The following is a 13,589-nucleotide window of genomic DNA, read 5'->3' as shown; positions in this document are numbered from 1 at the left end:
GCCCATGCCTGCTTCAGAACAGCTGAGAACAGACGTACTTCTGTGGACAAATCATGGCATCTACCAGCACGTTAACAAACCGGAATGTACGTGGCTTCTAATATAAAGATGCTCTTCACTGACTGCAAAGAGGTAATTCACAGTAGGAAGCTCAGAGAGCATTTAGGGCACAGCAGGTCACTCAAGCTGTGCACCTTGGCATAGCTGCCACAGTACCGCCTGGGTGCAGAGATGTTCATTTCCTTGAGGAAACCATATTCTTTGTTCATCTAATATTTCTTGGTTTTATGGTAGACAGAAAGTGGATGTTTGTGGAAGTTTGACTCTAGCCAAGCAGAATATTCAAATATTTTGTTGTTTCAAATGAAAAGACACATTCAATAATAATAATAAACATCCCTGCTTTCTGTAGCTGGACAGAAACCCACCCTTTCTCTATTGTCTTTTTTTAGTTATTACCGAGATAACGTAAAGCAGTCCCAAAACTAAATGAAAAACATTAACACGTTTCCTGAGAAGACTGACACAGAGTATTCTCTCATCTACTCAGCAGCAGGTGATCATGTGAATCCTTTATATGGATGACAAGTGCCAGCTATTCTTGGCTTTAAAGAGGCTGTTCCCATTATACAGACGATAAATGTTTCTGTGTTGACAAACCTTTATTCTCTTACACATGTTTAGCATTAGGTCAAAATTTTTTCCAGAAACAATAATAGTCTAAATCCATTCTGATGAGCATGAATAATTGCAGAGCACCCTACACTGCTGGTAATAAAACATTTCCTGTTAGTGTTCCTCTTTGAACACTAAGAAATAAGACAATCCTTATAATGTGGCCTCAAAGTTTGATGACCATAAGACAAATTTTTGTCAGGTCTATACAACTACTGCCTTACTCAGAGTAAGGTCTAATGTGCCATTCTTTGTTCACGTACAAAATAGCAAACTGTGGAGAGAATTGAGCAAAACAAGTCCTGAAATTGCACTGTGTGAACTGCAGAGGTGGGCTTCGTTCTTGTTTCATCAGGAAGTCAGAAGATTCTCTTTCCATAACAGAGGCCAACAGCTAGCAGGATTACCTGCGTGACATCCTACTCTGGCAAGTGTTTGACATAGATCTACTGAAACAAATGTTACTGTCCCATTTATTAAAAAAAAAAAAAGGTATATAAGCACTTCTGTCTTTTCTAGCAATGTTATTCACTTATATTTCAAGTACTTTACAAACAGCAATCACACATCATGTGCATCAGATGAAGTGTGTGTCCTTACAAAACCTTCGTTTATATCCCACTTCACAAATGAGAAAACTGCAACACTGAAATGCCTGGTGTTAGAAAACTACATAATAATCAAGTCCCATCCGTCTACATGAGATAATGCAAGAGGCTACAAATATAAGACAGCTCCGTGACTAACATCCCCATGAGACATACTGTGTTGGAAATGGCTTTCATAGAAATTCTGAGGCCTAATTTTCTTTTTTTCCCCCAATTGCATAGTTTCCTATAATTGGTTACACTACCAAAGTTCACAGAATACCTTTGAAAAAAAATGTTTCTGACAGTCACTTGACAATTTTTTAGGCAATGACTTTAGAGGCAGAGATTTCCAAAGCAATCAATCATTTTAAAATGTATAACAGGAAGTTAATAAACCTTTACATCCAGAAATTGTTAGATCACAAAAGGTGGACTTTTTGCCTAAAAAAATTTTACAACACTGAATATTTGCACTTAAGTGCTTGTTAGCAATTCCAATAAATGAGTTTTCTTATTTGAAAGTATGTGGCATACTTCGATAGTAACAAAATTTCAGAAAGGTAGGCAAAACTGCCAAACACTTTGCAAAACCATAGGATAGATATGTAGATTAAATGATCCATTTGGCATTATGTCTTTGACTCTGATCCTAAGAATAAATTTCCTAAAGAGTATTGAAAATTCCTGTATTAAAATATACTGAACAACCTTCACAGATGGTCCACAGCTGCCTCTTGATTTTTTTCTTTTTTAATTAATCAAACGAACAGAAGTAAATGATGGATTATTTATTGAAAATTCAATCACCCATGTATAAGAAAATTCGGGGATATTAATGTCATCAGATATCTAGGACACTTTTCCACAACCAATTTTACACCAAATTTAACTTGGTAATATAACATTAAGAAATGAAAATGCTTTAGCACTTACAACAGGTACATGCTACATATTATACAGTAGCTGCAGGTTTTCAACATAACATATAACAGAAAAACAATGATATGAATGAAAAATTAAAGGAAAAAAAATACAAGCTACAAAAGATGAATAAATACCAACACTTGAAAACCATAAGAATAAAAATGAGCATGTGGGGAGGTCAATCCTGCACTTGTATGAGACAGTTTCAAATTATTATTATGAGGAAAAATAATGTATTAACTGTGGATTCTCACAGAGTCATTTGTTTTACAGTCAAGGGGACTCAGTTCAACCATCCAGTCTGATTTTCCCCAGACTGTGCATTTCCTGTACCAAATAAAAATTCTTTACAGATGTGCAAGCAAATCTTCTAAAATTGATGTTAACTACTGGCAGAGTGTGTGGACAGCAGAGAATCTCCCAGTCTCCTCCTGTGGTAACTTCCTTCACTGGTAAAACAGTGCAGTTCACTTCCTTGATAAATCTGTCCAGTACGTGTTCAATCCCGAGGCTGCAGAGCTTTGTGTCATAAAAATAGGCTCTTTCCAAGTAGATTAAAGGAATGATTTTTATCCTCACTCTACCTTCCGAACAGAAAATTCTTGACTATGGAAGAGATGTAAAACACGTAAAGCTGAGGGGAGGCTACTTCTGCTCTGTTTTTTTAAAGTTTTGGACCAATCCTTTCATCTCTCACTTCTACCCTTCTCTATCATTTACCATTTAGCAACATCATGAGTGAATCACTGGGTTTGGGAAGCAAGTCTAAAGAAAAGGCTGAAAAACTTCACAGAACATACAACAGAACAGAGCAGAGGTGAAGAAAGAAAAAGCATGAGAAAAATAGATTTGCAAAATGGTGTTTTGGTTCCTATGCTCTACTGTGTAAGTAAGAACCTTCCCACTGAGACAGCCAGTTTGTTTTTTAGAGATTCTTTATGAACACCGAAGCATGCTTGCCTGGAATAGTTATTTTTTACTAATCATAAAAACAGCTGGATCTTTTTTTTTTTCAAGTCTTAATCCAAGTCCAATTGACTCTGGCAAGCATTAGTTACTTATTTGATTGCTAGTTAGTGACTTTGGTAAACTTCAGATCTGGTGTGTTAGACCGTAATTCCCCACTGATTAACATCATATGCACTGTTTATTCCTGTGCAGGATTGGCTCCCTCATCTTACAGTTTCTGAAGTGGCAGAACTAGAGACCTTTATTACTAACCAATTTTAATCTACATGAAACATCTGAAGTAAAACACAAGGCAGCACATTGCACATATAGTAACAGACAGCTTATAGGAGGGCTTCATTTTGCCAGGAAAAAGCAACTTGATCAGTTTCTTCCATAATTTTCTGAGAATAATGTAAAGCTTGTGAAAGCTGATGCAGTCACCCAATACCAGAAGATATCTCAATTTTATGTGTTTATTGTTAGTTGCTTAAGTGGAGAAAATTCACACACATGGAACACTGTAAACTATACTGACTGAAAGGCTGGAATCCAGAAACTTCACACTTTCTCTTAAACTTCATACATAGTAAGACACGAGCAGAGTGAATTAAGCACTGCATGCACTAACCCTTACTGAGTAAGAAACTTGAATTAGAATTCATCGCCAATAGTAGCAACCATTTCCATCCAGATGTATATTAGTATCTCTCCCAGTTGCGTAATTTGGTATGGCATTTCAATCTGCTCAAAACCAGTGATGAACAGTCCAGGGATTCTAATTTGCTGAAAACATTCTAGTTATCAGCTAAAAAACTCACAAATCTTTTGCAAAGGACCAGTGAGCACTTAAATCAATAGTAAAGTATTAAAGATAAAATCAAAGCTAGAAGAAATTTATAAAATTGTTATTGGGCTATTATGCCAAGACCTTAAATATCAATCCACTTTTAAGCTGGAGAACCCAGTTCTTAAATTTACCTGAAACTGGAGCTAGATCAAACTAAGCATACACAGATGCAGTTTCCTGGAGGTGTACAGGCGGGCTGTTCAGACCGGTTTGGTAGACCCAGCAGTTAAAAGGAATAGCTGTTTTTGTGAATTCACATTCAAAAACTGTCTCTACTATGCCCTGCTCCCTAATATTTCTCCTTGCTTAGGAAACACATTGCTTCTGCTTAAACTGTTGAGGAAATACCAGAGCATTTTGTTCTCCCAGTCATGCAGGCCTGGACTTCCCTGTCAAGCGATATGAACATCATGCAAACATTTGGGAAAAGAGGCATGGGAAACCTCTGTCTCTACTGAAGTGTTGGTATGAAGCTTCTCTCACTGAAGCAGCGTCTAGTACTGATGTGTCCTCTGTTCATCCCTGTTGTGGAAGTACAGCCCATGCGCAAACCCAGGGATGACTCAGACTGTTCTGGGTATCTCCACAGGGATACCAGTGGATGGGGGAACTATATAAATAGCACAGCAGTCAAAAAAACCCAAACCCAAAATAACCCCTACACACCTCAACATTATTATTATTTTTTTTTTCCCTCCTCAAAGTCCAGACAGGGAAGATGAGTTTGGATTTTAAGGTTCAAAAAAACAATGTTTGGAGAGTGGAGGTTTTCCTGCTGGTAGCCTGCCATGCATCCTGTCATCCATGCACAGGCCTCCTTTTCTTGCTTTTGCAACAATACACACATAATTTCTATTTCCTAACTCTACTTGCTTGCGCCTAGTTTTGCTAGCAACCAGCAGCAACACAGATATGTCTACTGGGGACCCTAGGCACAGGGCAGCCAGTTTAAAACCAACATTTTAAACTTCATGCATTTTTAGCCTCTGTCTCTTCCTTCACAAAATTCCTAACCTATGATACTCTGCTACCAAGAGTAGGCCATCCCTGTTCCTTAATAGATGGTCATTTTGAAGGACAGGGTACTTTGCTAACAGGAAAAAGTCAATTGTTCTTGTTAAGCAGTGACTTCTGTGATGTGTTATTTAATTAATAAACCTAATTTGTATTTGCACAGTGAGCCATAAGGGTGATGGTATGATCCCTGAAGATTTTTAAGTAATTAAATTTTATAGCTTCCTAAGCATTTTATGCTCTATCCTCAAAGGACAATATTGACAACTTTTTTTTTTTTTTTACTTCCCGACTCTGCTGATAAACAGGATGCTCTGCCACAAACTACAAAAGAGAAATGAAAATATCACATTAATACTTTTGGAACACATTACTTACTGTGGTGGCACAGTGGATGTCTTTCCATACATTGGCTTCCCTGGAGAGATCTGAGACTTCAAAAAGGTTATCAAGAATAACTTCCCCAATCATGTCATGTCTAGAAAATCTGTCAAAATCATAAACACTGAAATGCAATTTCCTGTTGCTGAGTTGATCATAGGCTACAGGAAACTGAAAGGTTTCATCAAAGACAGGATTTAATGTCTTTCTGTGAACTCGTGTCTGAAACTTCTTTTTCCTATCTGGAAGCAGATAAATCTTAACGTAGGGGTCGGATGTTCCTGTGAAGTCTTTAGCAGGCAGATCTAGGGCTTTGACAATTGTGACAGCCAGAAGTTCATTCTCATAATCGTACCGGAGAGTGAAGTTAAGTTTTCCACATGTTTTCACATCTTCCTGTTGCCCGTCAGAATCCACAGATTTCTGTTTGTAGAGTTCTGGTTTTATTCTCCCAATGCTGGTTGTCGTCTCTCCCCTTTGCAAAATTGGGTCTGTCCCCATGTTAAAATCAACACTGGACACTTGCATCTGCCTTGGCAAGTGCCTCCTGAAAGAATTGTGCCTGCACACATACACACACACACAAAACGAGTCATGGTTATGTCTGGGAAAAGACCTGGCTATTACTAAGTAGAAAATACAGTTAGTCCCAATCAGTAAGGGTTCATTTCTTTTAAATAATTTTTAAATACCCCCAACCTTCTCCAAATGTTTTGCAAGTCTTAAGACATCCTTGAGAGGAAATGATCATTCAAAATGAGCTTCTCAGCTCGAGTGACACACAGTATCCTGGCAATACATACATTTATAACCTTGTTTTCAGGCTATGCAGCTGAAGCTGAATCCAGGTGCTTCAGCAGATCAAGTTGATAGTTCTAACATTGCTTGATCCCACTGTGCTAGGGCAGGAGTAGAGTATAGTCAGGTGGAAAAAAAATCACTTGCAGAACTGTCATCTGTTACTTCCTGGTTTCTGGAGGAATTCCATGGTGGTTTTCCAATTAAATATTTATCAAGCTTCACACTGATCACTGTGAAAGGTGTCTGAAAAGGCCATGCAGAGCTATGTCTGGAGGTTTTCGGTATAGTGCTTTGCCATCCTACAACATGCTATATATACCTGCTTGGTTTTAGCTACACGGAGGTACGGGCTGCCTTCTCTAATGCTACTGGGAACATTTTGTTCCGGCTGCAATACATTTCAAAGTTTTGGTCAACATTTTTCCTTCTGTTCTCACACTCTGCTGTGCGGTGTATTAGAAAGCTGATTCCTGTACTCCTAGCAAGAGTCATGATGTTTAAATCCTTGTATTTATGGGCTTATCTTGACTCATGAACATCAACAGCAATTTGTGCCTTTCCTACTAAGAATGAAATCAAACCCCTGATGTGCCATACAGCCTTACAGTAGTATCAGAACACTGGTCAAAAAGCTTCATAGAATTAATTAATCCTCACCAGATGCCATTATGACCACACTGTCCAGTTTATATTTTGGACATTTCCACATTTCCTTGGTACTTCACTATCCCAACAAGTCATACTTGCAAAGCTCACTACCTCCTCCTGTGAGCATACTTAGTTGCCATTAAAAAACAATTTAATTGTCAGAATTTCCTCTGCTTTTTGCAATCAATTGCTTATTAATGCCAAATGCAGCCTTGCCTTATTGCTTGGTTTCCCTGTGGTGTTGTGTTCTGAAAACAAGAAGTGTCACAGCTGTGTGTTCCTTTCTTTAAATCAGAAATGCAAATTGTCCATTTGAAAGCAACCAAGACTCATTTCATAGATATTATTTGTATTTTTCCTGTAAGTGAAGTGGTTGCAGAAGGCGTGAAGCACAAAACTACTGCAGTTCAGCTGAGCACAGATACAAGAGGGTAATCTGCAGCCATTAAATAATAGACAAGAACATTTTCACTTTTGGCTGTTTCAGTGCTGGTAGGTGCAGGGAACAGCCTTATTGTAACACAAGAATAGGAGAGGGAGAACTTCACAGTCTAGATTTGAAGTAGCTCCAAAAAATCCAGGTGTTTTGATCTCAAATTTAGATGAACAATACACCTCTCTCATAACACATTCTTTTATACAGACAGACAGATTGAAAGGTTTGCTTTTCTCTTCAGTGTTAAAACTCGCCCAATTCATGGAACTCAACATCTACATTGGAATGGAGTGAAGAGTGGAAAGGCTCTGACCAGTCAGAAAAGTAAAATATTGTCCTCATGAAGTTTCAGGGGTGTCTTTGTGTCTTTGTCCTTAGAGAAGTCCAGGCTCCTAGGTGTGCTCAACACAGGGAAGGAACTGAACTCCACTGAAAATGGAGTGGCAATAAATGTTTGGGCATGCAGCAATGTAGGCACTAGCTCTCTAGTATCTTTGCCTCATAATGAAGCCCAGGAAGACCTGTGTTACTGCTGCTTCTGTCTGTGCTAATTAAACCTGCGCAGGTAGGGCTTCCTGAGTACTCCTTACACATGCAGCTGCAGTACTGGGATGCTTAGATAATCCTGTTCAAATCCTGCCACAGACAAGCAGCAGAGAAAACCGCCTATGCAGGGGAAACTGAAGTTGACTGTATGGCATTTCCAGTTTGAGTGAAAATGAAAACACAACAAATTCTCTTTTCTTTGACTTCTCTTGCATTCATGAAGTTCTGTGTTAATATTTGTAAAAGTAACATATAAAACTCTGAATCTATGATTGCTAAGGCATCTTCTTTTAAATTTTCAAACTTTATGCAAGCAAGATCCTCTAGTGAATGCAGTCACTGTTGCAAGATGCTACTAAGTGAAACAGGGCAGCTGTATGGCTGTTCCCTGGGGGGACCAGCAGCACTTTTGCTCTAGTAAGCCAAAGGCCTAATTACATAGTGCCTAGTATCTGTTCTGAGTCACAGGATTTCACCAAGATAGCTAGTTGCTCTGTTAATTATTAAGATGCTTCATTGTTGTCATGGCAACATATTTATCTTCCTTTGTTCTGCAGTAACAAAGGAATTAATGAGTGTGATAATGAAGTACAAGGATGTCAGGCAACCATATTGTGAAAATGCTGCAAAGCTACTAACGTGTGCAAACCTAGGTACTTGTGCTTGCATAGGAATAATGGTAGTAGGAAGCTGATTTCTAACTCAGTAAGAGTGCCATATGTAAGACATAAATGAAAGATAGGATGCTGATTTATTATATGACTTGAGATTCATGAGCGGTGACTCTGGTCTAGCTTTCTTAGATCAATCTGTTGGACCAAATCCAGGAATGGACACCAGCACTTATGTTATTTAGACAGAACAGAGGCTGCTGTTTCCTCCTTGCAATCACTGAAGTCAAGAAGATCTGCTTGGTTTAATTTAACCTTAACATTCCCAAGAACCTTACTTTTGCCTTTGTGCCTGTTGTGAACACGCTCTTTGCAGAGCTGAATGACAAGCTCCTCTCCCACCTAATGCTAAAGAGCAAAAAAGAACATCCTTAGAAAATACAGGTGAACATTTAAAGGAAGGAATATCGTAGAAATAATAAGTTATATTACAGAATATCTTCACAAAATATTGGGAAGACTGGTCCTCAATAACACAGAGCAAAAATGTTTGTAAATTAACATCATCGACACAGGACTTCTATCGTAGTTTAATGGTTAATTGGGATCAAGGACTAAAGAGTTGGGTTTTGGTTATGGGGTTTTTTTTGGGTTTGGTGGGGTTTTTGTGTGTGTGTGGTTTTTTGTTTATTTGTTTGTTTTTTAACAAACATGTATTTTTATATTATTGGGAACTATGAAAATGGTACCATTCTAATTAAGCAGAAATTCATCATTTCCCTGCACTAACATGTCTCCATGTTAAATGTACAGTCTATAAAAAGTGACCAGGCATATTTTATTATTGCTTTGAATAGGTTCTTAAATTCCTTATGCTTCAGTTACAATGACTTAATGTGATTCTATTTCTTTAATTAAGAGCTGATGGCCACAAGAACCTCTCCCAGAACCAGTTACAACCCTTTCCTTTGTCCCACTTCAGGTGAGATCAACGTAGAATAGACAATTCAGACAGCAAAGATTTCTCTTAGATCCTTTGTTAACTGAATACAGTTAAGAGATGGTGCATTTGGGACAATCAGGACTGCTGAGTACCACAAAGCAGTGCTGCATTGAAGAAAGTTCAAGAGAAAGCTATGCTACCTCTGTGTCTGCTGACAGGTCCCCTTTATTTGGAGGTCTCCAATGAGGGACACTAGGGAGAGTTGCTAGTCATTCTGTGATCGACTATTCTGTGTCACAAAGGAGAAGGGTTAATCCAGAAAGCTCATTTAAATGTCCAGCCTTCATCTCATATACGATATTCTTGGCAGTAATAATTAATCTGGGCTGTGGGAAGGTTAAGACTCAAGGCAGGCAGGGGTATAAAAAAAATGTATTTACAAACACAGAAAAAAACATTTCTGGGTAATTTTTAAGACATTCTAAACATGTTTTGTAGCAAGGATGCAATTTTTCAACAAACTGTAAAGGAAAGCGATCTCTCCAAACACCCTGCTATGAATTGGCTATGGTGGGACAACCAGAGTTACTCAAAGCAAAGGAACTGTTCCCCTCAGGAGAGATATATCTGATAATCTAGAAAGGATAGAGCTCCCTTACCAAGTTTCCAACATGTGCAGAAAGAGTAGGATTGATGGCAGGTTTTAACTTTGTAAAACTGTCCTTGGCTTCACAGATATTTTATATGCATTTAGATCCCAGTCCAAATCACTCTAGAGGACTATGGGAATACTTTCACAGCCCGCAGTAGCTTTGGATCATGTCCCTGGATCTTCTTTCTTCCCCTGTAGTACCACAGGGACTTTTCAAGTCCATTTACCAGCCAGCTATTTCTGTCTGTTCAGGAAGTCAGACAGACAGTCTGCAAGTCTGGCTACCTACAGATTTACCTGTTGGTACATGATGGATAAAACTCTTCCAATTAATATCCTTTTACATAATAGGATATTACAGGGAGTTGTGTAATGTCCCTGTCATGCTAAGTGGTATCGATTTTGGTGCCTCTGTGTTTAGTATAATAGTTACAATTTCAAAGTTGCTTTCCCACTCTTTTGGAAGTGTTTCTCACAGTGGCTTGGATACTGTGCTTCCCCTCTTAGCAGATGGATACAGTAGCTGGAGCCAGACATAGCCAGGGCAACGTGGCTTAAAGCCAGCTGCAAAGTCTCAACAGTCAGTGCATGGTTCAGCTGCTACAGTCAGTTAGATCTCCCCTGGCTGGAGCACTCTCATTTTCGGGAGCCTGCTGTGGTTGCCTGTTGGCTGTTCCATGCTGTTGGAATAGCTGGGAAAAAGCACTTCAGCATTCACTACGGCAATGAGCTCACTGTGCCCACTAAATGTAAAGCACATGTCTTCTTCAGTCTTGTGCCCTCAGTGATTATTGTAATGTGAGTCTGTGGGTTGGTTTTTTTTTTTTTGGATTTGTTCATTTAGTCAGTGTTTCATTGAGGAAAAACTACTTCCTATACAGTGTTTGTATACTTAAAGGCTTTATGTAATACTTCAGGTGACTCCGTTAGCCTTCATTTTCTTCATTTTCCTATTCTTTGTTTATAAAACATTCCCTCCCACCCTCCCTTTTTTTTTCTGATGCAGAAAGTGATCTTTGAAGTTCACTTTCTTTTCCCTGCATTAAATCTGATGACAGTATTTGAAGAAAACCTGTTTTGAAACTATAGGTCACTGCACACGTACATCTTCACTATTTTTCAATACAAAGCAGTACCTGAGACAAAGGAAGTTTGTGTCCTCCACTTTAATACAAAAGAAATCACTTCAACAATACTATATGCTTGTCATTTATTTAAGGATCTATGTAAATCTGTACTGCTTACAGAGCAGTCCATAAGGATCTACAATCTTAGACAGAGATTTTAATTCCTTTGTAAATGGCACACCATATCTTACAGGAATGTGCCATCACCAACAAATCTGTAATTTATTTAGTGGAGAGGGAAAATTTCATCTGCAAAAACAACTGCTGTATCTATAAAAATATCTCTGTGAAAAGCCAGGCTTGCACTACTTACAAAACAAAACAAAACAAAACAAAACAAAACAAAACAAAACAAAACAAAAACCCCAAAACTGAAATAGGTTTTCCTATACACAAAACCCAAAATGGAAATGCTTAAATCAGTAACATATGTATTTACAAAGTAGTAGAAGACATGGCTTTGATATTCATATGTTAAAATAATGGTGTAACTGAAGGTACACCATATGTTTCAGAATAGTCTGTTCAAAGAACACTGAGGCTTCACCTTCATGTGACTGCTGCTTCACCCGTAACTGCTAACAAGTCAGTGAATAATCCAGGATCCTGGAAGCTTTCAGCAGTGTTCTGGGTCTAGCTGTTCCCGTGAAATGTGCCACAGTCACGCGTGCCCCTGACTTACCTCGATGAGGATGTGGGCTCAGTGATCTGCCTCTGCATGCGTGCATGTTTGATCAGATGCTCTTTCAGTGCGTTCTGGACCTCTGCTGGTATATCAGGTGAAGTGTGGCTAATTTTCAATGCAGCTTCAAGTACCTTTGTTGTAGGTTTTCCATTTTCTTTAACTTCCTTTTTCTCACTGGTCTCAAAAACCTCCGTAGGAGCACTGGAGTTGCTCTGAGGGACATTACTGGCATTGGAAGTGAGAGGTTTGCTTCTCCAGCAGGGCCAACACAACTTCCAAAAGACAAAAAGTGAGACTACCAGCAAGGCGAGCCCGCAGAAGCTGACGACTACTGCTAACAGACTGACTGAGATGTCTGCAAGGAATCAGAAACAAAGATCATCATGACAGACAAACATGGAGAGAAAAACGAATTAAAAATGACACAGGTAAAGGGATGGAAGCATTTTGATCATTACCTTGCACAGAGCCTTAAAGTCCTGTTTAATGCTTTTGTTTTTTTTCATTTTTGATATCTACGCCTGTGCCTTTAAAATGTTAACATTCTCTAATATCTGTTTTACAAATACTTCATCAATTGTTGGTCAGGTCAGGGGCTGGTATCTGCACCACTCACTCACTCAGACTTCCCAGAAAGTAATGGACTACCCAAATGGTCCCAGATACACCCTTGTCAAAGGGTGTCTGCTCAGGAACACACCTTGCTGAAAAAGTTACACCACAGTCAACAGTTTTTCTAAGTGCACATGAAGATAGACCAGTTCTAACCACCACACTGATACATAAAATTCTTCAGGACTCAATGAACTTTTGACTCATGTGCAAACTGCTTCAGTAACACGTTAAAACCTGATGTTTAAGTGGCATAAATAGGGTTATGATATCATTTGTCATAAATAAGAAATTTCAAGGGTTAAATCTTAAGCTCTGGACCAAGCCTGTGTTAGACCAAGACAGCACATACACATTGATATCTAAATTCTGCTTTGCAAATGCAGCCTGCTTCAGTGGACACTACATAATGACCTGAATTTTAGAGTGACCACAGCGTACATTTAGCTGGCCTTGCTGCCCTGTATTTGACTTTTTCTGCCACTATTAGTTAGCATATCCACTAGCATGGCCAAAGATATGAGAACACATTTCATACCAACAAAATTATGTGAATAAACCTGTATTTTAGGAGATGGTGGATCACCAGAAATGATAGTTGAGCCCTAATTAGGAGTTTTATTCTATGTGACATGTTTCAGTTTGATTTTTCCAGTATCATGTAATATTATAAAATATAACCAAAAAAATCCCTTTCCTTTTGAAAAGAGCCTTTTGTACGCTTTAAAAGTATTCACTAAAGCCTTCTTAAATGTCCCTCAAGCAATGGCTGCTGCTGCTTGTTACAACAAGTTTTGACAGTTTAACAGCTAATATTTTGTATCCATAGCTCCAGGTTACAGGCTACTAAGCTGAACCAGTGGAAAAGTGCAACGAGAGTTTGAGCATATTTTTTCTAGAGGATCAGAGGAAGAAAAATAGTCCTCTATGTACATATTAGCTCCATGGAACAGTATGTAGCTCACAGGTCCCTTTGAGAGATAAAGATTCCAGTAGAAAATTTGGGAATGTTTTCTTTGTTAATATATAACATCCAGGTACATCTCTCAGTAACAAACACTGATCTTAAAGCACATTCAATATGAAAACATGTGAAAATTAGCAAAAGCAAACAGAAATTATCTGTAGTCTGGAGATTTGAAATAT

General features: G+C 38.5%; 1 protein-coding gene across 1 annotated transcript in view; it reads right to left on the bottom strand.

Annotated features, from left to right (window-relative positions):
- The window catches only part of SYT10 (synaptotagmin X), a 26,773-nt gene that overhangs the window by 10,192 nt on the left and 2,992 nt on the right, over positions 1-13,589 (bottom strand). The window contains exons 2-3 of the mRNA XM_010147506.1: positions 11,829-12,184; positions 5,380-5,944 (exon numbers count right to left, since the gene is read on the bottom strand). Coding sequence (XP_010145808.1) covers positions 5,380-5,944; positions 11,829-12,184 — 921 coding nt within the window. The remainder of the gene's footprint in view (positions 1-5,379; positions 5,945-11,828; positions 12,185-13,589) is intronic.

This window comes from Eurypyga helias, unplaced genomic scaffold (assembly GCF_000690775.1).
Source record: "Eurypyga helias isolate BGI_N326 unplaced genomic scaffold, ASM69077v1 scaffold1922, whole genome shotgun sequence".
In the NCBI taxonomy this organism is placed as follows: domain Eukaryota; kingdom Metazoa; phylum Chordata; class Aves; order Eurypygiformes; family Eurypygidae; genus Eurypyga; species Eurypyga helias.
This window is presented reverse-complemented; position numbering and strand designations above follow the sequence as displayed.